Source organism: Alnus glutinosa, chromosome 1 (genome assembly GCF_958979055.1).
Source record: "Alnus glutinosa chromosome 1, dhAlnGlut1.1, whole genome shotgun sequence".
Lineage (NCBI taxonomy): Eukaryota > Viridiplantae > Streptophyta > Magnoliopsida > Fagales > Betulaceae > Alnus > Alnus glutinosa.
Window position 1 is genome coordinate 19,430,559 of NC_084886.1, and position 25,909 is coordinate 19,456,467.

The following is a 25,909-nucleotide window of genomic DNA, read 5'->3' on the forward strand; positions in this document are numbered from 1 at the left end:
CATCTTCTCATTTGGTTTTTCAAAATTCCACTTCACCTTTTTTTCCTTTTTCTCTTCTTCTTCTCCTTCTTTCTTTTTTCATATTCAGCTAAGTCATATCTACAGAGTTTTGCTTTCCATCTCAGCACACATGCCCTATGTCCGCCTCCACTGATCTCCTCTACACCAACTGACACCCTTTGTTGTTGTACGTGCACTCCACGCACCACCTAGGTACACGTGTGTTGCACGCACCACCTCCATCTCCAGTTCAATTAGGGCCGCTCGTCTACTTGTTGTCTTCCCCAATGCTCTTGTAATTGCTCTTCATAGTTAGATCTCTCTTTCGGGCTATGCAGATTTGTAGTTTTTATTTATTTTATATGTCCTCTAGGCTGGTTCTGACCACGTATGGCTTTGATCCAACCTCTATCAGTGACATACTTGCTACTGTGGATCTTCTTCTGGTGTGCTACTATACCATTTTCATTATGGAGATTCAAGTAGTGTTAAGGGACCTTATGAGATTCGTGTCCCTTCTCACGCCACAAATTGCCTTAACTGGCAGTCAATTTTCTTGAAGTAATAAGCAAGCATGTGTCACTTAATAATCGAGTGAATTCTACAGTAATAAGTGGGTTTATGTAGTCATGAGTTCGAGTTCGAGTTGAATTTAAAAATCGGGTTTTCAAACAAACTGGTTTATTTATAACCCTAACCACCATCCAAAGGTCAACAAAACGCTTGTGACGGCTACCCTGATGTACTCTGTGGCCAAAAACCGTCACGCGGTGGTGCAGCCATCAACACCAACCATGAAAACCCACCAGCAAACTCCCTCTTCTCAATCGTTTTCACTCTCAAATCGACGCTCCATCCAACACCAACACTCCTTCTAGGCCGAAGATAGTCGCACACGGGCATCATGTGCCGTGGTGGCCACTGACGCACCCAATGTTGAAGAGGGGAGTTATGGTAAGATGTCATGTGTGGATTTGAGCTTGAGGAAGGAGGGGGTTAAGAGAAAGGGCGATTTGCATAAAAGTATTTGTGTAAATGTGGAAGAATGCAAAAGATACCTAGTTTTGTATCAGTTAATAATCGAGCCTAGTTTTGTATTTACGAATGAATCGAGTATATTCACAAGTAGCTCTGTTCATTTATAACCCTACTGCCAATCTACTTTTAGATCAACCATTGTTAGAAGAAAGAAAAAAAAAAAAATCAGCGTTAGATTGGCAATGCCATGTCAACATAGTAAGATAATGGTGGAATAGTGGTAATGTTAATTTGGGAGAGAAAGGGTTCCTTGCCAGTTCCCCCCCCCACTCCCTTTTTTTTCTTTTTAAAAAAAGAAGTTGGGTGGGAGTGACATAATTAGCTATAAACTAGTTTGTAAACAATTCATACAAACCAGTATAATAATTGCCAAGTGTCCCTTAACATGTGAGTCACATGTTTTTTTTTTTTATAACATATTATTTTCACATTTTTTTAATATATTAATAAAAAAGCATGTAAGAAGCACATGTTTTAGAAATACAAATTATTTTATTAGCCTATTTTGTAAGAATTAGCTACAAATCAATTTATAGCTAATTTTTGTTTGGAAGGAAAGGAAAAGGGTTATCTTGAGGGAGTGCCCCTTCTATACGCTCATGGTAGAAAATAATGAGTTTATGCCCACCAATAATCAGTCGACACGTTAGCTAGAACCAAACAAATTGAAATATTGCTGAAGTACCAGATCCTTCTCACAACTCCCATTTTTACCTTTAAAAAAAAAAAAAAAAAAAAAAACCCTCCACAACCTGCACCGTCAAGTAAGAAAAACCCGTCCGCCCCACCATGGCACTGCCCAGGCCGGATCACAGATGACAGAGAGATATCCGGTGAGGGAAAGAGAGATTCGGCGCTCTCGACCTCAACCCAAACCCGACTACCTATGACAGAGAGAGATCCGGTTGGTGTGCGTGGGTTTCTGGCCAAATCTCTATTTCTCTCACCCCGACCACTTGCGACAGAGAGAGATCCAGCCGGCGTGCATGGGTTTCCGATCGGATCTCTCTTCCTCTAACCCCGACCCAATCCCAACCACTTGCGACAGAGAGAGATCCGACCGACGTGCGTGGGTTTCTGATCGGATCTCTATTTCTCTCACCTTGACCCAATCTCGACCACCTGCGATAGAAAGAGATCCGGCCGATGTGCGTGGGTTTCCGGCCGGATCTCTCTTTCTCTCACCTCGACCCAACCCCGACCACCTGTGACAGACTGAGATTCGGCCGGTATGCTCATTTTTCCGGCCGGATCTCAATTTTGCATATGTTGAAGAAATCCATCAGGTGTTTTGATTCTATTTGATTTCTTTCTTTTTTTCTCTTTTTTTTCGTTTTTTTTTTTAGGCTTACGTGTCAACTTCTCATTGGAAGGCACTACTTTCTGCTATGACTGGTTTGAAGTTATTCCCATCTTTGAGGTGAAGAAAGATAGAGATCCCTTGCCCTTGCCTAAGGAAAGGGTTATGTCGAGGTAAAAGGGTTATTTGATTTCTTATAAAAAATTTCAAAAAATTCTATGGTTTGATTTTGTGAAGAAAAAAAAAAAAAGAAAAAAAAGGGAATTTATTTTTTTTATCATAAACACCATAAAAATCCAATTATCTTAAATGACCTACCACGTGTCCCAATTTTTTGGAACAATTTCTTTTTCTAAACAATACAGGAAAATACAACTTTTTAAAACAATTAATTAAAGCATACACTAACCTAGAATGTTTTTAAAATTTTATTGAGGTTCCTCAATGTCAAATAGAAAAGTCAACTGCGTACATGCTTTCCCAATCCCCACTATCACATATATATGGTGGAATCACCACCCAAGCTTCTAGAAGTTGACCTCAGACCTTCCAAAAAAAAACAAAAAAACAAAAAAAATCTAATGCTTATTTATAACTGAAGATCATGTGCTGAATTATAGGCCATGATAATCTTCATTATGAATAGTGGCAAAAAAGTTTATTAGGGATTAGGATCCTCATCAATTTTAAAGGAATTTTAGATACTCAAATTAAGTGAATCTATGCTGATTTTTTTATATCGAACGACGTGAAAAAGTTTACATATTAAAGATATGACATGTTATTGAGGCAAAAAAAAAAAAAAATCATAAATCATAAGGCTTGTTATCCACTTTTGAAGAGACGCTTATTTTTTACAAAACCAAAAGACAGTTTTTTTGCTCAAAGCTTTTTTACGACATAAAGCATAAAAGCCTGATAAAAATATATTCAATTCTCATTGTTAACATGTCACATTTTTAATAGATAACATTTTTTATACCGTTCGATACATGAAACGACCTAAATTAACATAATTTGAGAATCTGTAATTTTAAAAAAATTATAAGAGATCCTAATCTGTTTATTAGTGTTCCTACTTTCAATCGTCATAGATTGAATTCTGAGTAGCCGTCCAACCACTTAGCAGATAGAATTTTCATTTGTTTATCTGGTTATATATACTTTTATTTAAAAAAATAAATAAAAAATTGGACAAAATTCATCATGTCAACTATGAATTTTGATTCATCTCCCTTTGATAGATGTAAGTTTAGTGATATGCGATACCCCACGTTCTTGGGGGAAAAGTAGGCATTAAGCCATGTACTTTGATTATCAGGATTAGATGATAATTGCAACACTCCAACATGATGTGCCTTATCATTTAGATTTACAAAGCTTGTTTATAATTTTTGACAAATATTGAGGATTGGTGAAAACTTGGAAAGTTAAAAGTTTATTATCTTGTTGACTCTTTCGGTTTTCACTGCTATGATTGAGCGAGATTTTCAGCTATGAATATTGTCAATACAAGATTTAGAAATAAAATAAGGGATTTTTATTTTTATTTTTATTTTTATTTTTATTTTTATTTTTATTTTTATTTTTATTTTTATTTTTATTTTTTTCAGAAGATTACCTAGTTGTCTACATTGTGAAGGAAATGACTGAAAAGTTTAGTACAAATATGATAATTGATGACTAGCTTTTATTTGTTGGAGGAGCATCGATTTTAATTAGCATAATTATTATTTTTTTTTTTAACATATGAACTTAAAGTTGTCAATATGTATTTTTATATGCGCTTTTGAATTATATTATAATTTTTATATATGAATAGCATCACATAAAGCATATATATATATATATATATATATATATATATATATATATATATATATATATATATATATATATAACTTGAAGGTTTAAGTCATAAATTAATTATCAGAAAATAGATTCTTTATATATATTTTTTTAATATAATTATATTGGTCCCGCTAGATAGACATACCGGCTCCATTCTTATTGTGATATGATTAATTTAAAATAAATGTTTGGTTTATATTTTTCGCTCATTTTTTGTCAATCTCCATACAATAAATGAGCAGATCCACCATTGAATATGTGGAGACCGCATGTGATCAACATGTAGTCTTACAGATTCAGTGATAAATTTACAAAAAATATGAATGTGTAACATCTCGCTTAATTTAAAAATGCATGAAGACTATGACTTTGAAATATATATGTATATATTAGTCTATTTGCATGAGGCCTATTAGGTTTATGCCCTATGGAGAAGAGGTTGACACCTTTAGTGACATAGGTGCAATACCAACTGATGGAAAAGAGTTATATCTTGAAGTTTGGATTATAAGTTCTACATGTTAGCATTCATAGGCTAACATGGCATAAAATATGTACACACTAAAATCCAAATTCAAGAAAACCTTTGTTCATCTAAGCTTTTAGAATCTAGTGAGATCAACAATTTGTTAATGAAAAACATTGGATTCACTTCTTATGAACTTATCCTCTAGATCTCTAATGTCTAACCAGAGTGATATCATAAACAATGAAGAACTTAGTTTACTAATTTTAGAAAGAAAAAAAATTACACTCTACTTTTATTTTTTTTCTTACTTTCAAAATTATCATTTTTAACTGATTATACAGTTTAAATTGTTGAAAGAACACTATCATTAAATTATGATTATGAAACTTTACATTTATTCTCTAAAGAAATAATAGATTATTTTATATGCTTTAGTATTAAATGTTAAAACAAGTGGTTCTAATATGATGCAAGGATCTCAACCATTACCCATTGTTTATAGAATTTATTATAAATTAATAAAAATTATATTAGAATCACATGTATTAATTACAAGTCTAACGGGACAAACGAAGAAAAACAAGAAGCAGAACTATGTTTTTGTCGAAATGAAAATAATTTTACATGTAAAAAATCTATAAATGTTCTAATTGTCTCAAAAGCTTAAACTGATAGGAAGTGATAAATTTAATAATTTAATTTATATTATAACATTCACCTTCACGTGTGGGCTCAAGTTTTCTCTTAATTAAAATAGAGTAATATATACTATATGCAAGACTTTTATCCCCCCGAATATAATATGGCTTTTAAAATCATTATTGTATCAAAATTCAATAGTGATTCATCTCAAATTCAATGACAATTTTAAAAGTCAAGTCATATTTAGGGGGTAGAAGTCTTGCATGTAGTACTACTCATTAATGGTCCATTTGGGTGTTGGATTTTTGAAATCAGAATTGAATTCTTATTTGATTTGTGAATTTCGAGGCAAATAAAATGTGTTTGGGTGATGAGTAGAATTTAAATTATATTTGAAATTGTGTTTGAGTGAGAGTTGTATGAGATTATTTGTTCACGGATAACCATGATAGAAAATGATTTGAGGTATGAAAAGTTGTGTATAATGATTGGTGTTATGAAAATTAGTGTGAAATAATGATTAAAATAAATTATTATTTCATATAAATAATTATTTTTTGTTTTTATTTTTTCTTTCCAGTCATGTTAGACCACCAGCGTCAAGTACAGCTTTCAACTAGCAAAAAGGCTTTTGTTATTTTAGCAAAGGGATGAGAGAGAGAGAGGGAGTAGACAATTTGAAAAATAGTCAACAAAGTAGGATCATTGGAATTTGAAAAAGACGTCTAATGATGCCTTGGAATTCGAATTGAATTCTGAAATTTCAAGTAAAATGGTTTTTAAGTGCGGGTTCTACTTAGGTAAGAAAAAACCCAACACTGTAGCAAAAAGAATTAAGATTCTTTTTGGTTCCTAAATGCACCATAAAATATGTAATGGAAATTGAAGGTAAATGACAGATACATGGTTCGAACTTAGAACATTTACTTTGATTTGATACCATGTTAAATCACAATTTATTTCAAAAGCTTAAGTTAATATAAATGGATGAATGAATCATTTAATTTATATTTTATTATGTTTTAGAAATTTTCCAAATTCGATTATCAAAACTAGCGTTCTAAAATTTTTGGTGTAAAAAGTTAGGCTTTAGAATTGATTTTTTTTTTTTTTTTTTGTTCTTTCCTTTTCTACCATTAGCAAGATCGTCACCAATTGACCTGACATGAGTTGTTATTCAAGACTTCCAGAGCCTACCCGAGAGGACCGTTAGTAGACATTCTGACGCTAGTAACAAAAGGTAACTTCCAATGCCTACTCGAGACATTCTGTCACTTGTACCTTCAGCAGGCCATCGTGACGTTACTCGTGGAAGTTGACTACCTTAGAGCTCTGTCACCAAGACTATTGTGATGTTGCCTATGGAAGATGCCTTCCAGAGAGCTCCATCAACAAGACCGTCTTGACGATGCTGAGTTGTCATTGAAGTTAGCGATGAACCAAGTGACCGCCCCGACGTTATTTGGCCTGTCCTAACGCCACAAGAAATTCTGCAGTAAAAATAAAACCTTTTTACAAGTTGCAACTAGGGATTTTATCATCCTATATATAGAATAGGATGATCATTGTGTAAGGTGTGAAGTCTACACCTTCGATCCTTTTGAGAGATTTCCTAGCTTCACATGTGTGAGCCAAGAGAGCCATTGTTGAGAGCCTTTAATGCTTTCCCTCTATTGGTGTTTTGTTATTCAAACCACAACTTCATTAAACCTTCAACCGCTTGAAGTCTATCGGTGGGTTGGTAAGGAAAGTCATATAAAGAATATTGGCCAATGAGGAGCTGGAGCCTATTGAAGAGGCAGGGAGGCAAGCGATAAGTTAGTTTGCGTACGTAGTATTAGTTCTTACAAAGGGATTGTAAGTTTACTATGTATGTACTTTTGAATATTTTTAGTAATTGACTTCTTGGGTTTGGTTGCCCCGAAGTGGTTTTACCTTTAATATACTCAAAGGGTTTTCGCATTGTCACCAAAATCATTGTGTTGATTGTTGTGTGTTTGCAGCTGTAGTTTGTTTATCTTTATTTATTTATTGCAGTAGATTACTTTATATTGTGCTTTTGGGTTGTGGGGTTGGATTCTGGTACCTTCAATTGATATTAGAGTGGGTTCACTCTGTTTAGACTAGCGTCATTATTGTGTTTATGACCCCTGTTGTCATGGCATGTAATACCCTGAAATAATAACATAAAATATAAAACAAATATTTGCTTTAATCATGTTTTATAAAAACCAACACTCATGGTTAACATTTGAAAAAAAATTCAATGAACTCCTTAATTTTTTTTTTCTTTTTCAAAACCTAAATAATTGAAACTTTCATATCTTAGATGAACGTTCGATGCCCCACTAGAATGTTCGATTGTTACCCTAGCTGAACATTCGATACTCTCTAGAACGATCGAGCTGTCTTTTTTCACAATCATTCGACATCCTACTGGAACGTTTGAAGTATTCCCTGAACGTTTAATCACGTCTAAAAAGCATTTTAACTTTTCAGTCATCTCAGCCAATCTTATCACATTTCCACGCCTACAAATAGTACACTACAACCCTCAGCCTTCAGCCTTCATTCTTGTACTTAAGCAAACCTTAGACCTAGTGAGAGAGAGGTTCTAGAGAGAGAAATATGGCATTTGGAGTGGTTACATCCTTCATAAGGTAACCTTTGAACCTTAATCCATTTTTCACAATGATTATACATTGACATTTTTGATTGTCAAGCATTTTATGAATTCCTAGCATGCCATGTTGAGTTTATGATTTATCACATGGGTAATTATATTTTTCAAAAATTATGAACTTATTCATGTTTGATCATGTTATTATGGTTTAATATGTTTTTAGAAGAGTTATTATAAGCTACGGTTAAGTTAGAATGTTGTTTTAGTAGAAGTTTTGAGTTTTTCATTCATTTTGGTACCCATCGAACGTTCACTGCATTTGATCGAATGTTTGATCCTTGTTGGTCGAATGCTCAACCTTGAAGTCGAACGTTCAACAGTGACCAGAAATGAATAATTAGGGTTTTAAGGATAGATTAGAATACCCAGAGTGTTATTAGGATTTTTACGTGCATGGTTTAGAACTCTTGATGTTATGGTTAATATTAGGGTATGCTTCACAGTAGTGGGGAGTTTGAGATGTTTGGGCTTGTGGATGAGCGACTAAAGTAAGTAAATGCCTACGTAACTGATTATACTTTAGCATGTGACATGTCAAAGGACTGAGTATGCTTTACTTTTCAAAATGATACATCTTGAGCCTATTATTTTTATAACATGTTTAGACTACTTCAAATGGATAAATGATTACATATAATTTTCTTAAAGTAAATGAATAATATTTGTATCGTATGATATGGTATACCAGTACGTGCGGTATATTAGTCATGAACTTACTATTATACGGGCTTGACCCTATGGTCACAGTGATTTATGTTTATATTTGGCCTTTTATCCAATGGTTGTTTTTTGTGACGGGCGCACCATGTACGGATGGGGTCACGGTTACGGTTTCGTTAATAGCATGGGCCACCGAGATCGAATTCGGTCCGGCTGCTAGTATATTACATTATGCGGCAATATCCGGGGCATTGTTATTGTACTACAGGTCCCTTGGAACAGTGCCAACCCTACTAGGAAGGGGTTAACGGCTTTGATAGACCATACAAAGGAAAGCTGTGATTAAACGTTTATATATATATACACACGCCATGATTTCTTTGCATTAAAACATTAGTGGTTGTCACGGGGATTATGTCACTCTTCTTTAAAATAAACCTAAATTTTTAGATGATATAATAATGGGAACATCACATTCTATTTTATGAAAAACCCACTCCTAATAAGTTGAGTGTAATGCACAGTCATTTAAGGCTCATCACATCAATAAGTTTTATAATAATTTACTTACTAAATTGTGGACTTATGCAGTTGCTTTCTTCCACCTGTTGAAAATCTCTGTGTCTTGCAGATCAAAAGGTTGGCAGCCGTAGAGTGAAAAATTCACTAGGATGAAGATGCCAATCGAATAGCTCGCATTGTTAGGTTTGCGTAGATATATATAGTTGTTTAATCTTATAGAAATGTCTGTTTAAAGGCTTTTAGTCTACAATTGATGATACATATTTGTGTTAAAGGATTCATTACTAAAAATATAAGATCAATTGATTATGCTTTCGGCTATAGTATACTCTGATAGTTAGTGTAGTGTAATGAATTCAGCTAATTACCAGTTAATTGGTTTGATGACACTATGAGTAGCACTCAAAGTTAAGTAAATATAATTATTTAATTTTGGGGGTGTTTCATGGCACAAGCTCAATCTTTGATCAATCATCTCTATTTTGACGAGAGTAACTATACGTATTGGAAGGTTCACATGAAAGCTTTCTTTAAGTCCTTAGACAAGAATGTTGGGAGTGTTCTTGATACAGGATAGAAACGACTCAAAAAGGCGTTGGCCGAATGGTCCAATGATGAGACTAGCATGTGTAACTGGAACAATAAAAGGTTTAATGTTATCTTCATGGATGTGTCCCCGAAGAATTCTGACACATCTCTAATTGTGAGATTATGAAGAAGGCATGAGATATCCTTGAGACCCATGAAGGCACTAAGGGGGGTAAAAACTTCCAAACTTTAAATGTTAACATCTATGTTTAAGGAGATTAAAACAAAGGATGACAAAAAGTTTGATGGGTTTTATGATCAGATAAATGAAATTTTCAACTTCCACTTAAATGTAGGTGAAAAGATTGTTGACAACAAGATTTTTCAAAAAAATCTTGAAGTCTCTATCGGAGAAGTTTAGACCTAAAGTCACTGCTATTGAGGAAAGCATGATGTGGATGCTATGAGGCTATAAGAGAGTGTTGGTTCTCTTCAAACCTACGAGCTATCCTTACCTTTGCCAAAATGAAGAAGAATTTGGCTTTGAGGTCCTCAAAGAAGGTTGTTGTTGAGGAGTCCTCTAATGAGGATTCTTCTAATTTTGAAGCCGTAGCCATGTTGGCTCGAAAGTTTCATAAATTCCTCAAAAGTTCTTAGGGGACTAGCAAGACCCCTTCTATGGATCTTTTAAAGGGTGAATCATAAGGAGCCACCTAAGGAAATAAAGAGAGGATCAGAAAAGACAAGAATACTCGAGGCATTCAAGGAGAAGAATTGTAGTTACATGGCTTTTACTACCTCTATGAAGAATGTTGGTGGTTCTATTGAGTGTGAACGTTTCGTGTTTGTTGAGATTTGTGACGAGAAATCACAAGATGACTCTGATGAAAGACTCAAACTCCAAGAGGCCTATAATCAACTTTTTAAGGAATGTGCAAAACAAAACAAAAAAAAGTTGAACAAACATCTACTTAAAAATTTGAATGAGATGAAAGTTGAGAATGAATCTTTGGGTGCCAAATTGCTTGATGTTAATTTTATTACTGATTTCTTGAGGCATAAGAACTATGTGCTAGATGATAAATTTGAATGCTTAGAAGAGGAACTTATTGCTTCCAAATATGATATGCCTATTTCTTTTAGTGCTAAACCATATTTTGAGTTCTCAAAAAACCTATAGTGACAAGTGTGGGCTTTGTTTTGACAGAAATGCTTCCACTTCAAAAACCACACCTGTCAACAAGAGGAATATAAGTTTTGCCCCTCCCCCCCCCCCCCCTCTCTCTCTCCTATTTGTTGATGCTATTTACCCTAAAGCTGTTGATAAAGACAATGATATTTTTTGGGCGATAGAACTAAGGTTGAGGGTATGAACCCTTCTAGGAGACAACCTTCACCAAGGTTTGTCCCTATGGGCCACATCTGTGGTAGAGTGGGTCACATTTGACCCCATTGTCATATGCTTAGGTCTATGGCACGTAGGAAAAAGACCACCCTCCTAGGACTTAGTTGAAGAATCTTGTCTCTATGATGAGAAATACAGTACTTAGGCTTGACAAATTGGAAGGTGGTAAGGCTATTCCTAGAAAGAAAATGAATAGTTCCAAGAAAGTTGAGATCACTCGCCCTTTGAGGGGGAGTGATAAGAGACCTACATAGAGTAGGTAGATTGTGGCATGCCTAGGGTGAGCTTCATGCATCATAGGGCATGCATTTCTTTTTATTTGCATTTTTTCTTTTTGTCTTTAGTTTTGCAATTCATGTTTCTTTCTCTTTTGTTTTGTTTTCTTTGATGAATAAAAATGAGAGAATACCATTACTGTTTGTATACACATTTAGAGTACCTCAATTTTCACTTGTCATTCATTGATTGGTTCACTCATCTTATCATGTTATGTACCTTTTTGCATGGAAATTGATACTTATGATGGATGTTTTCTTTGTGTGTGTGAATTTTTTAGATGGATTATTTGAACAATGTTGAACTATTATTGCACACTTTGCTCACAAGCTGGGGTTGGTCGCATGTTTAGTTCTTGGTGGGCAACCATGTGTGTGGACTAGGTAATCCCTAGGATCAAATTGCTCACAAGCTAGTTGAACCTAGGATCTAATACTTATTACATCACCTCTCTCAGTATAAAACAAATGTGATTAAAAATATCATGTGTTTCAAAAACTATGAAAATTAGTGAACACAATACTTAAATGATTGTCTCTTAAGTCCTTATAGGAAGAGTCGACGTTTATTCATTACGGAAAAGACTAAACAACCAAATGGACATAAGTGCAAATTGATGCTTTGACTAAAGGGGAATGGGTATGTAAGTGTCTTTAGGCCTTGGTATATATAAGGTTTGACTTTTTGTCCAAAGAGTAGTCTAGTTCACATGTGAGGTTTCATGTCAAAGCTTGATTCCCTTACAAATTTAATGTCTCAATCTTGCTTGTGAGCTCTGCCACACAATACACTTGACATGGTTTTAAAATTCCAAATTTCTAAGTGCATTGTGTGTGTGTGAAAATCAATTATATTTTTTGAAATTTGTGTGTTTTGGTACACATTTTGATCACATTGGGTGCATCCATTTTCATTATTGTTGAATGTTTAATTTTTTAATGTCTTTAAATAGACATGTGATTGGTTTTAAAATAAAGGGTGAAATTTTTGCTTAAAACTTGTTTTTGGCATGTGATCATAGGGTGGGCGTCAGGACAGCTCTTAAGCTATGTTCTGATGGTGTCTTCAATGAAGGAATTTAAAAGTTTATGTCCCGTTAACACGTCTTTATACAGTGTCTTTATGGTACTTGAACAGGCGCAATTCCTAATGTTCTGAAACTCAAAATTTCAAATGTATTTTTCTTACCCAAAACACTCATCTTTGTAATCCTCCATACTCTTGCGGGTTATGAAAAACTTGGCTATGATACTAATTGTTACGAAAATAATTTCGTAATGACAATTTATTACGTGAATGATTTTACAAACACGTAATGTGATAATTTGTTAGATTGTGATGGAACCTAAACCTTTAGATTCGTTAAAGGGAACCTAAACATTTTCAAACATAAGGTTTGAGATTAATTTTCTGCATATCTTTACATATTTCATTACACTTAAGTAAAAATTATTACAACTGATAGAGGTGGAATAAAAATAAGGGTGTGTTTGAGATTGCGATTTGAAAAGAATAATTTGCGATTTGAAAAGAAATCGCAAAACATTGTGTGTTTAGGATTGCGATTTAAAAATCGCATTTTCTAAAATCATGGAAAAATCCACGATTTCTGGCAGCAGGCTAGGGGGTGCTTAATTGAAAAGGCGTGAATTTAAACCAAAATCACGATTTCGCATAGCAAATATTTGGCGTGATAGTGACCAAATTTTTGTGCGGGAAGGAAAAAAAAAAATCCAAGAATACCCACCTAAAATATGTTAAAACGTTTATTTTTTCTTCTTTTTCTTGTTCTTCTCTCTGCCCTATTCTCTTTCTCACTGGTGTTGGCCTGCTCCAGACTGTCGTTCTTCGCTACATCTTGTCTCCAAATCCCAGGTAAGCATCTTACCTTATTTTTCAAGCAAGACTCTCTTTTTCTATGATCGGTGATACTGCTTTTGCAAAGTTTTGCCCTTTCTTGCTTGTTTGTGTGTTTTTGTTTGAATAACTGAAACTGCTTTGATAAACCAGTTCAGAGCTTTATATTGAAAAAGAATGGTAGAAAGAGCTTTATGTTAGGAAAGAAGGGTAGAAGGGTAGTTCATTTGTTTTTTGTGCTTTTATATGCGTATATGTTGAAAAAGAATGATGAAAGGACAGGTAAAATGTGCTTCAATAGACAGATTTTCAGTGAACGTTTGACGATGCATGTTTCACGCAGATTTTCAGTGAACGTTTAAATTATTATTATTATTTTTTTATAAATCAGTGAACGTTTAAAATTGAATAGACAAGATCGATCACTGTGTACTGCATTGAACAGTAATTAGATTACTATTCACTGAACAGTAATCGGCAACAGTGATAGATCACTACAATCTGCGCAGAACAGTGATTGATCATTGTTTCATTTGTTTGCTTTGCGCACTGCTGTGAACAGTGATTGTGAACAGTGATGGATCACTGTTCACTCTGCGCAGTAAATTGATAAACTACTGTGTTGTTTACTGTATAAGAAATTATGGATTACTGTTCATTGTACAGTGACAATCATTGTACAGTGATTGACTAGCGACATATGGCTTATTTTCTAAGCAACTAAAAAAAAAACTAAACGAAAAAACGTCTGACTTGACCTCTTCACTTTCCACCGTCTCTGCGGTTAATTACAGGTGTATGGCATTTGCTGTTGATGAAGAGACTTGAGAAAATAAATCAGTACCACTCATCCAATTAAAACCAAATATTTCTCTTACAAAAAGTTATATTTCCTTGAATACAAATAATTACATATTGATTTTACGTAGTGTAGGAATTTTTTTTTTTTGTTTTTTAATGAATATAGTGTAGTGTAGAAACATTACAGGGAAAAAAAACCAAAAGAAGAAGAAGTGCGACTAAGAAATGTAAGGTACTAGTAGAGATTAACCTTAAAGAATATTTAGAGATGGCATGATAGGCATTTTCAGTGATCATACCTGTTTTATTAGATTTAAGAATGCTATTGAATTATTATTATTATTTTTTTTTTAAAAAAATCTCATTGTTATATATTAGTGTTCTAACCCAACTTTAAAAATATAATTTTGTAGATGAAAAATAAAAATATGAATTCCAATCCCAACCTTGAATCAAAACAAAGTAACTCAGATGCTAGAGCTCTTTGGACAGTCCAATTTACTACAATCTTTTGTGAAGTCTGTGTGGATGAGGCGTTTTAGGGTAATCGACAAAATACACTTCACAAAAATAGGTTGAAGGAACATTAAAGCGGCATTTAAAAATAAGACTGGTAAGTCATGAGAATATCATAAGTTCAAAAATAAGTGGGATACATTGAAGAAATATTGGATTCTTTGGAACAAATCGAAAGGAAGTGAAATTGGATTGAGATGGGACGCAACCAAATGAATAATAGCGGCAACAAATGAGTGGTGAGATAGGAAGTTAAAGGTGTATTTCTTATAACCATTTTTTTTTCTTTTTTCTTTTTAAAGGAATACTACGTACTTTTAGCTATTAATATAACCATTTTAATTATGTAGGAGGTTCCCGATACTTCAAAATTATAAGAAAAATGTTTAGAGAACTTTCATTTATTAGACATTATGTTCAAAGATACTGTAGTCACAAGAGAAATTTCATGGACCCCCTCTTCAAGTGCTTTTCCTACTAATTTTGAGACTATCGTGGATGTGTCATGTGACTCATCTGGTGAGCCGATTCCTCAAAATGGTCATGATGATATTGAGATACTTAGTCCTACACAACCACCTAATTCTACACAGTTGCCTAATCCTACACAACCACCTCAAGAAAGAGAAAGAAGCGAGTAGCTACCTTCATGCAAAGTAAAGGGAAGAAAGGAGGAATGGTGTCAAAGTTGATACACGAGCTCGGTCGTATCAGTGATGCTGTAGAGTTAAAAAAGTCAACTAGTTCGGGGAATTCAGGTAGCAGTATTCGTGATGTCATGGAGTGTGTGTGCACCTTGGATGGTGTTGAGGAGGGTTCATATCTTCATCGTATGGCGGCTCATATTTTTCAGAATAAAGAGAAGAGAGATATGTTTGTTGTGATGGAAAAACCATATTTGCAGTTTATGTTTCTAAAAGATGAAGCAACATTGTTGGGGGGACGTCACTTTTCTATTTGATTAGCAAGTGGATAACTATGTGTTGTTGTTGTTGTTGTTTTTTTTTTTTTTTTTTTTTTTTTTTTTAATTTATTTATTTTTATTTTAATGATAAAGAAAAATGTTTGGATTATGTGATTTTATTTTCTCCATTTGCTGCAGCTTATGTTATTTTATATTTGAACAATGTGATTTTCTAGATTGTGATTGTTGAACAAATTCTCCAAAACATTTAGTTTGTAATGTTCTATTTTATTAATTGATATTTTTTTTTTAGGTTTCATATACATGGATTGTGATGACTATATTGATTATGGTAATGATGATCATTGCCATGATAATGTCGGGGATGATGATGAATTTTACCATCTTATTTATGTTGGATGTCGTGAAGTAGTGGCGTATGCCATTAAACGCATTGCTAAACAACCTTGTAAAAATTCTAAAGAAACTGAGTATAGGTGGTTAATATATACATTGAGTGGTAACGAGACAAAATGTCATCATATGTTTAGAATGAAACCACGTGTTTTCTTTTAATTATGTAATGTTCTATAACATACATATGGACTTCAACACACGAGGCAAATCAGACTAGAAGAGTCAATAGGTATATGTTTGATGACACTTGCACAGGGATCATGTAATAGATTGGTTCAAGAACGATTTCAAGATTCTGGTGAGACTATACGTAGACATTTGCATAAAATTATAAAAGCTCTTAACCTAATGACAATGGATCTCATCAAACCTTCTGACCCTACATTCAGTGAAGTTCCAAAAAATATACGACATCGTCAATTGTATTGGCCACATTTTAAAGTACTTATTTTATTTGTTCATTAGTATTACTCAATTTATATATACCTTTTGTTAAAGTAATTTAGTAAGTATATAAATTTAACGAAATTTGTATTTTAGGATTGCATTGGTGTCATTGATGGAACACATGTCCTAGTTGTTGTTAGAGAGGATAAGAAGATTCCATACATTGGAATCTATGAAACAATAACTCAAAATGTTATGGCGGCATGCGATTTTGATTTACTTTTCACATTTATTATGGCATGATGGGAAGGTGTAGCACATGATACGCGTATTTTTTTAGATGCTATTCGTAGTCCATCTGCCAACTTTCCGAAACCACCAACATGTATACCATTTTTCTTTTCTTATTTATAAGGAATGCATATCGTATAGATGATTATTATTATCATGTGGAGGAAAATATTATTTGGTTGATGTTGGATACCCCTTAATAAAAGGATACTTGATACCTTACAAGGGAGAGAAATATCACCTTCCAGATTTTCGATGAGCTGGTCGAGTAAATGTGATAGAAGAGAGGTTTAACTATGTTCACTCATCACTTAGAAGTGCAATCGAGCGAACTTTTAGTTTGTGGAATAATAGGTGGCGAATTTTAAGGCAAATGCCATCTTATGATATTAAAGACCAAATGTTCATTGTAGTTGCTACCGCAGTCCTTCATAATTCTATTAGAATACATGATAGGAAGGATAAGAGATTTAAGTGGGATAAAAGTAACTCCGATAATCTAGAAAGCAATGATGATGAAACAAGGAGTAACAGTCAGGAAAACATTGGTAATATACATGATGAGGAGATGAAAGTGGTTCGTGACAACATAGCTCGGTCCATTTGTGGGCTGTAAACAATACTTTATTATTTATGTTTTAGGCTAATTTTTAATGTACTTTAAGTTTTTCTTGTTTTTATCAACTACTAGTTTAAATTATTGGTGAATTATGTAAAAGTTAAGTTTGATAGATATTATTGGTTTAATTTGATGGTTTGTTATTCTATTTTCCATTCTATGTCTATTTGGAATCTTTATTTCAATAAAAAGTGTATATATACATAAATTATAGAGAAACATTATAGAATATTTATAGCATAAGAGTCCTTCACCAAGTTAAAAAGATGTACAATTAGGTATATAACAATTCAATCTAAATGAAAAATAAATTTCTTTTCTTTTCTTTTCTTTTTTTAGTAAAATGATATTTTGTGATAGTTTATACCAAAACATAGTAACTAATAAGTCATACTTTGGTTTGAAGAGGCATGGAAATTAAGGTTTAAACAATGTTAGTTATTTTACTACTATAAACAAATCTCCTTGTTTATAATTTGTTTATGAAATCGCACTTTTATATTAATGTTATCCAAACACTCAATTGATAGAAAAATCACTTTTTAATTAATATTACCAAACGCTAAGTACAATTTTAAAAATTGCGTTTTGAAATTGCACTTTTTTAAAATCGTACTTATTGAAACTGTAATCCCAAACGGACCTTAAATATGATAATCAAATTATTTGATTTGATTACCATCAATTACAATCAATCTTCTAAAAATTAATTATCCTATAAGGTAAGTATCCTACCAGAACATATATTCTAATGTAAGGAAATATCCTACCATGTCATATATTCTAACATTAATATTTGCTTCACGTAAAATTCTATTTTCATAACAATCACATGGTTGCCAAAGCATTCTTCTCATGATCTCTAACTATGATCTTCACCCAATCATTTTCCTTGATTTGTCCTTTGCCGCATCCCAATTTCTTTTTATCAATCCACAAGCGGGAGCAAACTTGGTACTGTTACAAACTAACATAAATAAATATATAGGATAAATGTACTTTGACCCACTGAACTAACATCTATTTTTGATTTAGCTCCATGAACTGACAGGTATAACATTTGCGTACATCAAACTGCCACTTCGTTGCAACTTAGTCTTAATCGTTATGTTGGACTAAATATCAAATTTGACTAAAATCTTTCGAAAATACCCTTATTTTGACCATTGAAAAACCAAAATTACCCTTTGTAATTATTATTTGGGATAATTGCACCGGAGGTCCCTGTGGTATACCATAATTATTTTTCACTCCCTATGGTTTAAAAAGTTCACTGGAGGTCCTCGTGATATGCAATAATTACAAATCGATCCCTGGCGTCAAATTCTGTTAAAATTTTTAACAGATTCCGTCAAATGCCACGTCAGCGCCACGTGTCGTCATCTTATTGGTGACACGTGGCGCTGACATGTCTAATTTTAATAAAATAATATAAATTTATTAAAAAATAAATAAAAAATACTTATTTTTTTAAAAAAAAAAACAAAAAAAAAAAGAAAAAAACAAAAATGGGAAAGGGGTGGCCTGGCCACCAACAGCCCATGGGGGTGGCCGCGCGCCACCCCCAGAGGCCGCCGGCGGTGGCACGCGGCCACCCCCAGTGGCCGGGGGTGGCGCGCGGCCACCCCCAGTGGCTGGGGGCGGCCAGGCCACCCCCAAAGGGGTGGCTGGGCCACCCCTTCAGCTTCTTTTTTTTTTTTGTTTTTTTTTTTTGAATTTTTTTTTATAAAAAAATAAGTATTTTTATTTATTTTTTAATAAATTTATATTTTTTATTACGATAGACACGTGTCGCCATCTTATTGGCGACACGTGGCGCTGACGTGGCATTTGACGGAATCTGTTAAAAATTTTAACAGAATTTGACGCCAGGGATCGATTTGTAATTATTGCATATCACGAGGACCTCCAGTGAACTTTTTAAACCATAGGGAGTGAAAAATAATTATGGTATACCACAGGGACCTCCGGTGCAATTATCCCTTATTAATTAGTAGAAATAAACTATTTTTTTTAAGAGTAATTACAGTTTTCCCCATGAACTACCAGCCTTTGTCAATATGCCTCCACAAATTGACACTCTCACCAACCAACCGCATTGAACTACCATTTACTTACCAAAATCCCTATGCCATTAGGGAATCTCGTTAAATCGGATGGAATATTCTATTTTTATACATTAAATTTCATTTAAATACTCTAAAAAAATAATTTAATAAAAAATATCAAACCTAGAAATACAAATGTATGAAAAATATCAAATCTCAAAAAATTTAAAACTTTAAAAAATATATATATTTTTAAGAAAAAAGAAAAAAGAAAAAAGAGAAAAGAGAATGAAGGGGGCCTGCCGGTGGGGGTAGCCTACGAGCCACCCTCGGCCTATGGGGTAGTCGTGTGGCCACCCTGAGCTTGCTTTGGGGCGACGCGCAAGCCACCCTAGATGCAAGCCAGGGGTGGCGCACGGGCACCCCCAGGTTCAGGGTTTGTGCCACCTCTATGAGCCACTTTTTTTTTTTTTTTCTTCCTTTTATTTGTTTAATTTTGAGAGTATTATATGTAAATTTTGATTATAAAGTTAGAGTATTTAAGTCATTTTAAATTACAATTAAATTTTGGATGAATTGTCATTGGATTTTAGATCCTATATCATTGTCACGTCAAAGAATATGCACTTGAGAATAAATACTTAGAAGTGCATGTATCATTTCTCTATTTTTTATCTCTCAAAACTAATTCCTTACGAAATCTTTTAACTAATTTCTTTAATAAAGTATTTTTATATGAAGTGCCTCCTAACAACTCATTTTCAGTTTTTAGCCGCTACACAAAAAATATTATGTGGTTCACATTTTGTTGATTCTTTGAAGACCCATTAATGAAACTTACCAGTTGCAACCTTCCCCATCAACTTGCTCAAACTTGTTTATATTAAAAAAAAAAAAAAAAAAAAAAAAAAGAAGAAGAAAGAAACAAGAAAAAGGAAGAAGAAAGTAAAATCTACATAGTCCCCTCAAACTATAATCCAATTAACAATGTCCTCCCCAAACTTTAAATTTAGACAATTTCCCTCCAAAATTACCAAAACATTATCAATATTCCCATCAATGACGAAAATATCCATAATAAAATACTAAAATTTAAAAAAGAAATACATAAAAATCAGGGGTAGCCAAATTTAAAATTTGAAAAGTTTTTTTTGTTTTTTTTTTTTTAAATTAAAATTTTGTATTATTTTTCTTCAAAGAAATTATTTATTTATTTTTAATTTTCCTTTTGAATTTATATTAGTATTTTTGTCTTATTGAAAAAATTGTAAAGTCTTTTTTTTTTTTTTTTTGCTGGCCTTGAGAAACATTGCCAACTTTTTGGTAGTTTAGGAGATATTGTCCCAATTGAAAGTTTAGGGAGAACATGATCAACTAGGTGGTAGTTTGAGGGGACATGTAGACTTTTTTTTTTTAAAAAAAAAAAAAAAAAAAAACCCTTCAAACCTATTTATATATTAAAAAAAAAAAAAAAAACCCTGTTCAGACCTATTTATATATTTTTTTAAAAAATAACCTGTTCAAACCAAGTCACCCGGTCAGACCCTTAATTTTGTCGGTTCAAATATTATACATTTACACGTGAGAAAGCTGTTCAAACCCTTTTTATACATTTGCACTTTTTTTTTTTTTAAGAGAAATGGGTTCCATCCAATTGGAAGGCGAGTGGCGTATAATCGCGGAGTGGGATCAGCCAGCCGTCTAACTAGAAGATCATTAATCCACAAGTGAGAAAGTCAATGTCCTTTATTGTTGAACAAATAAAAACGTACCCAATTAAAAAATAAAAATAAAAAAAAATAAAATAAAAAAGGACAAAAGGCAAACGCAATGCTTACGTGTGTGTGATGGATGTCATTTGGATAGGTTTAAGAAGCATTTGGCATTGGATGGGTTCCCACTACAAGATCGATCCATCTCTTTCCTTGAAATTAATGTTCACATCATGAGCAAAACAGTTGGAATGATTCAAACAACCCGGCTTATAAAAAAAAAGACTAATACAATCAAATAAATCCAAAAAAATTATTCTCATTGATGGTGTGGTAAATAGCACAACTGACCACCGCTCAAGAAAGCTTGCGAAAGAGGATTGAGATAAGGATAAAAACTCGTCAGAGTATCGACATGAATGCCAATTTTAAAACAGGAGAAATAGTTGAATATAGAAATGAAGAATGTCTGCAATAAATGTACATAGAATGGTTGATTTTCTTTACATACTCATTGCGTTTTTCTTCCGGTTTGGCTTGAGGCAGATGTCATTTGGCAATAGGATAGAACCCTGGTTTGGCATGGCATTTAGTTATTGTCCTCTAGTGAGGTATGGAGCTTGTTAGGTGTCACGTGCTAGTGCTTGATAGGGTAATGGCACCGAATTATTTTGCCTTTTATGATTGTTATTAAGTGTTAGATGGTGCTATGTCTATTGACTATACTAAGGGTATTTCCTAATTCATTGCAAAAATGAATATATGAATAGTTGTTGATGTGGCAAGAGGGGTAATTTCTTACCATGCGCCTTTCCATGTTCTCCAATTCCGACTTTCCCATTCGAAAAAACTTCATTAATTCGGATCGAGTCGAGTATATATATCAGCGTACATCGAGATGATAAATTAAGTACATATGATATCTTAGGAAAATAAAAATAAAAATAAAAATAATTATGTTGTGATAATTTTTTTTTTCTTTTTTCTAAAAAAGAAAAGAAAAGAAAGAAAGAAAGAAGAATATAGGTGAGGGGGAAACTAAAGCTAGAGGTGTTGATGTTGAGCAGAGGATAAAAGTCCCATACATGTAGATTGACCAGAGAGATTTGTAGAACAAGCCTCATGATGACAGGAGCTTGACATCATCACCATGAATCCATGATTGGTCCAAGAATGGAAAAGCGGGGCCCTCTGCCCAGTGTTTCCCCACGCCTACAACTTCCCTGTGCCTGAACCCAACCAACCCAAGAGCCCTTTCAATTTTCCGTCGTCTTCATCTTTTCCACATTCTCTCTATTCGTTAGATATAAATACATGAGCAAAGCTCATCATAAATACGAAAGGCAAGCACAAAGGCGCCTATGAGAGCTATAGCACGCAGGCTACTTTTCAACACAAAGCCAGCAACAATCAGAAATATCACCATGTCTGATTCAGATCAAGCCCCTGCTTTTAACAGACCGAGATTGGTGGCCAAGAAGGTTCCGGCCAAACTTCAACATGAGGGTGATGGTGCTGTTGTTAGGAGAGGCATTGGAAGGTATATTCTTGCCTTTCTTTGGGCCTTTTTTGTTTGTTTTAAATTGTATTAAATCGATTTTGATTCATGGGTTCTTTCTTTCTCGAGTTTTTCGCTTCTGGGTATTCATTATTTGGAGGATATCTTTCAATTTTGGTTCATTTTCATCTTGTTCTTCAGTTTTTATCATCTGGGTATTGATTCTTTTTGTTGGGCCATTTGATGATTCTCAGGAGTGAATTGAAGTCTTTGGATCCTTTTCTGATGTTAGATGATTTTTCAGGTATACGTGATTCCAATCGTAAATATATATATATTTATATTATCTTTGATTGATGATTTTGGTATTGAGATTTTGGGCTGTTTTGATCTTGCAGTGGCTCCTCCTGCTGGATTTCCTGATCATCCACACAGAGGTTCTGCATTCATACCATTAATCTCATTTTTGTTTGTAAAATTATACGTGTTCATGAATCATGATCCTTATATTCTGATGTTAAATCTCTTTTACAGGTTTTGAGACTGTCACATACATGTTACAGGTATACTTTTCTCTCAAAGCTATTGAATAACTTGGCTATTAGGAGGTTGAATAGTTAAGAAACTGAAATTGCTATTTCTGGATTGTAGGGAGGCATTACTCATCAAGATTTTGCCGGCCATAAGGGTACAATTGGACCGGGTGATGTGCAGGTAAGAGCGTTCTTAATAGACTCATCAAATTTTACTAGTCAAAATAGCTAAAAGTAACTTTTCTCTATTTTTACTTCTCACTCTTTGAAGGCTCATAAGTTGCTATCAATTATCTTTTGAATAATTTGATCAATAGAATTTAAACTTGGAAATTTGAAATTTTGTTTCATGTGATTCTTGTGCAGTGGATGACAGCAGGCAGAGGAATAATCCACTCTGAAATGCCTTCAGGAGAAGGAACTTCAAAGGGTTTACAGCTTTGGATCAATTTATCCTCCAAAGACAAAATGTAAGGTTTCTTATTTCTACCGACAATTTCATTATTTCCAAATTTATATGTCATTAGCCCCACTTGCCTTCTTCACAGTTCTATGTATAACTTAGAACCCGTTTAAAATTGCGTTAAGGAGGTTAAAAAGTATTTTTAGTACATTAAAAGTTGTGTCAAACAAAAATGGTCTGTTTAGTAAAAAATTTTAAAAACACTTTTTTATTCTAAAAAAGTCCAAAACTGCATTTTAAAGAAAGCTTGAAAATAAGGTTTTTGTCTAAAATATTCTTTCATGCTTTTTTATAGATAAAAGCTCATTTTCTTAACGCAATGTCAAACAGACTCTTAATATTTTACGAGTCATTCAAAATACTACGTGCTAATCACCCGATTTTTCTAAATTCTTGGAATTTCTTAATTAAGAAAAGGATTTTCACCGCTTCATCCTACTTGGAGTGATGTTATTCACCACTTTCTTTATGTGGCACCTCTAATCAGTTTTTGAATTTTTATTTTTATTTTTTTTAAAACAATGGCTAATCCAAAGACCGAGTGTCACATTAGCAAAGTAGGATAAAAGTGTAGTGTATAATATTTCTCGTTGAGCAAATATCGCACTATACTGACGTGGCATTGCTAATCTACCATCGACTTGTTTTTTTAACAATGACTGGTCTAAAAATGGATTGGCAACACCACGTTAGCATAGTAACATAGTGGTAAGATGGTGGTGGCGTTACGGAAATCTTTAATTTATTTTCTCGGAATCCCACAATTGTAATTATATAAATTCCCATGTTTTGAATAATTCTTGGCGCCAATAGCAATTGAATACTAATTCCTTGAACCAAATTGGAAAACTTGGTTTTCAGGATTGAACCAGGGTATCAAGAGCTTTTAAAGGACGACATAAGAAGGGCAGAGAGTGATGGGGTGGAGGTCCGAATTATAGCAGGAGAATCGATGGGAATCCGATCTCCGGTTTACACCCGAACTCCGGCGTTGTATCTAGACTTCACTCTAAAACCCAGAGCTCAACTGCATCAGAATATCCCAGAAGCATGGAATTCCTTCGTGTATGTAATTGAAGGGGAAGGGGTGTTTGGGTCCCTCAACTCATCATCTGCGGCAGCTCACCATGTCCTGGTTCTGAGTCCTGGAGATGGTCTAAGCGTGTGGAACAGGTCTTCGAAGGCGTTGAGGTTTGTGCTGGTGGCAGGGCAGCCGCTGAACGAACCGGTGGTTCAGTATGGGCCTTTTGTGATGAACACCCAGGCTGAAATCGATAGAACTATTGAGGACTACCAATATTGCAAAAACGGGTTTGAAATGGCCAAGAATTGGAGATCTCAATGAGAAGAAAAAAAAGGGGGGGAAAAAATAAATAAATAAAAGGTGGTGGTCTTTGTCACTGTCTCCATCTCCATAAAATCAAGCAGGAAAAAGAAAGACTTTCCTGCTTTTATTGGAGCTAGAGCTTCTAGAAACATGAATTATGGTTGTGACTGAAGTCATGATGATGGGTCAGCTTCCAAGAACATCTTGTCTTGTGTTGTATTTTTATTTTTATTATTATTATTTTTTTGGCTTATTTAAACGTTGGTGGCTGTTGATGATTGGAATTTGATTTTAGTTTCTTTGTTATGAGGTTGTTTCAACTTGTTTGGATCATATCTTTTGTATTGGGTGTTGGTGAAAATGGTGGTGAGGTTGGCTTTTCTTGGGAGTTGGGGTCTCAATCATGTCAACACCCAATGGTGACCCTCCACCTGCAATGTAATTGGGGAAACCACTTAGCAGAGAGAGAGAGAGAGAGAGAGAGAGACAAAGACAGAGAGGTTTGAATAATTTTGCAAAAATTGATTTGGTTGAGTGAGGATCTCAGGCTCATGCCACCTCATGCCACCTATGAATGAGATATTGTGAAAAAACTTCCAAATTAATTTCAATTTTTTTTTTTTATAAAAGAAAATTAAATCAAATATGACCCATATAAAAAATTATAGCATAATTATAGCATATATTCTGTAGTTTTTTTTCTAGGGCAGCACTTAAAAGTGAAATCCATATTCACGTGGTCACATCATATGGGAGTGTGATTGGTTGGGTGGCTGGATTATAGGCAAGAGTGGCAATTTACTAGTTGGTTGATGTGATTTTGTGGTCCTATGACAGTCCCTCATCACTAGACCACTACCTTGATTTTTAATTTTGTAGAAGCTACGAAAAAGGTAAATAATAAAGTGGATTTCATGATTGGCGTGTACCCCTCCATTTTTTGGTTTTGTTCACGTTGAGTGTCCTTTGGTCCAAATTTGTCGACCAAACACACCAACTTGGCAACTTGGCCCGGAAATTTAAAAGAGTAAAGATGCATGCTATATTCTATTTCACTAGGCTCATCTGGTAAAACCCCTCTAGAAAGTGAAATCTATTATTTTCACTTTCCTAAGCCAAGAATATTTGGCCTGGATCTAAGATGACTATATCAATAATCTGC

General features: G+C 33.9%; 1 protein-coding gene across 1 annotated transcript; it reads left to right on the forward strand.

Moving 5' to 3' along the window:
* Positions 1-22,144: 22,144 nt before the first annotated feature.
* On the forward strand, positions 22,145-25,053 carry LOC133876318 (pirin-like protein). The gene is made up of 7 exons (XM_062314594.1): positions 22,145-22,466; positions 22,679-22,728; positions 22,823-22,861; positions 22,959-22,987; positions 23,076-23,138; positions 23,324-23,427; positions 24,282-25,053. The coding sequence occupies exons 1-7, from the start codon at positions 22,288-22,290 to the stop codon at positions 24,763-24,765; spliced, it is 948 nt and encodes a 315-aa protein (XP_062170578.1). The 5' UTR covers positions 22,145-22,287; the 3' UTR covers positions 24,766-25,053.
* The last annotated feature ends 856 nt before the right edge of the window (positions 25,054-25,909 follow it).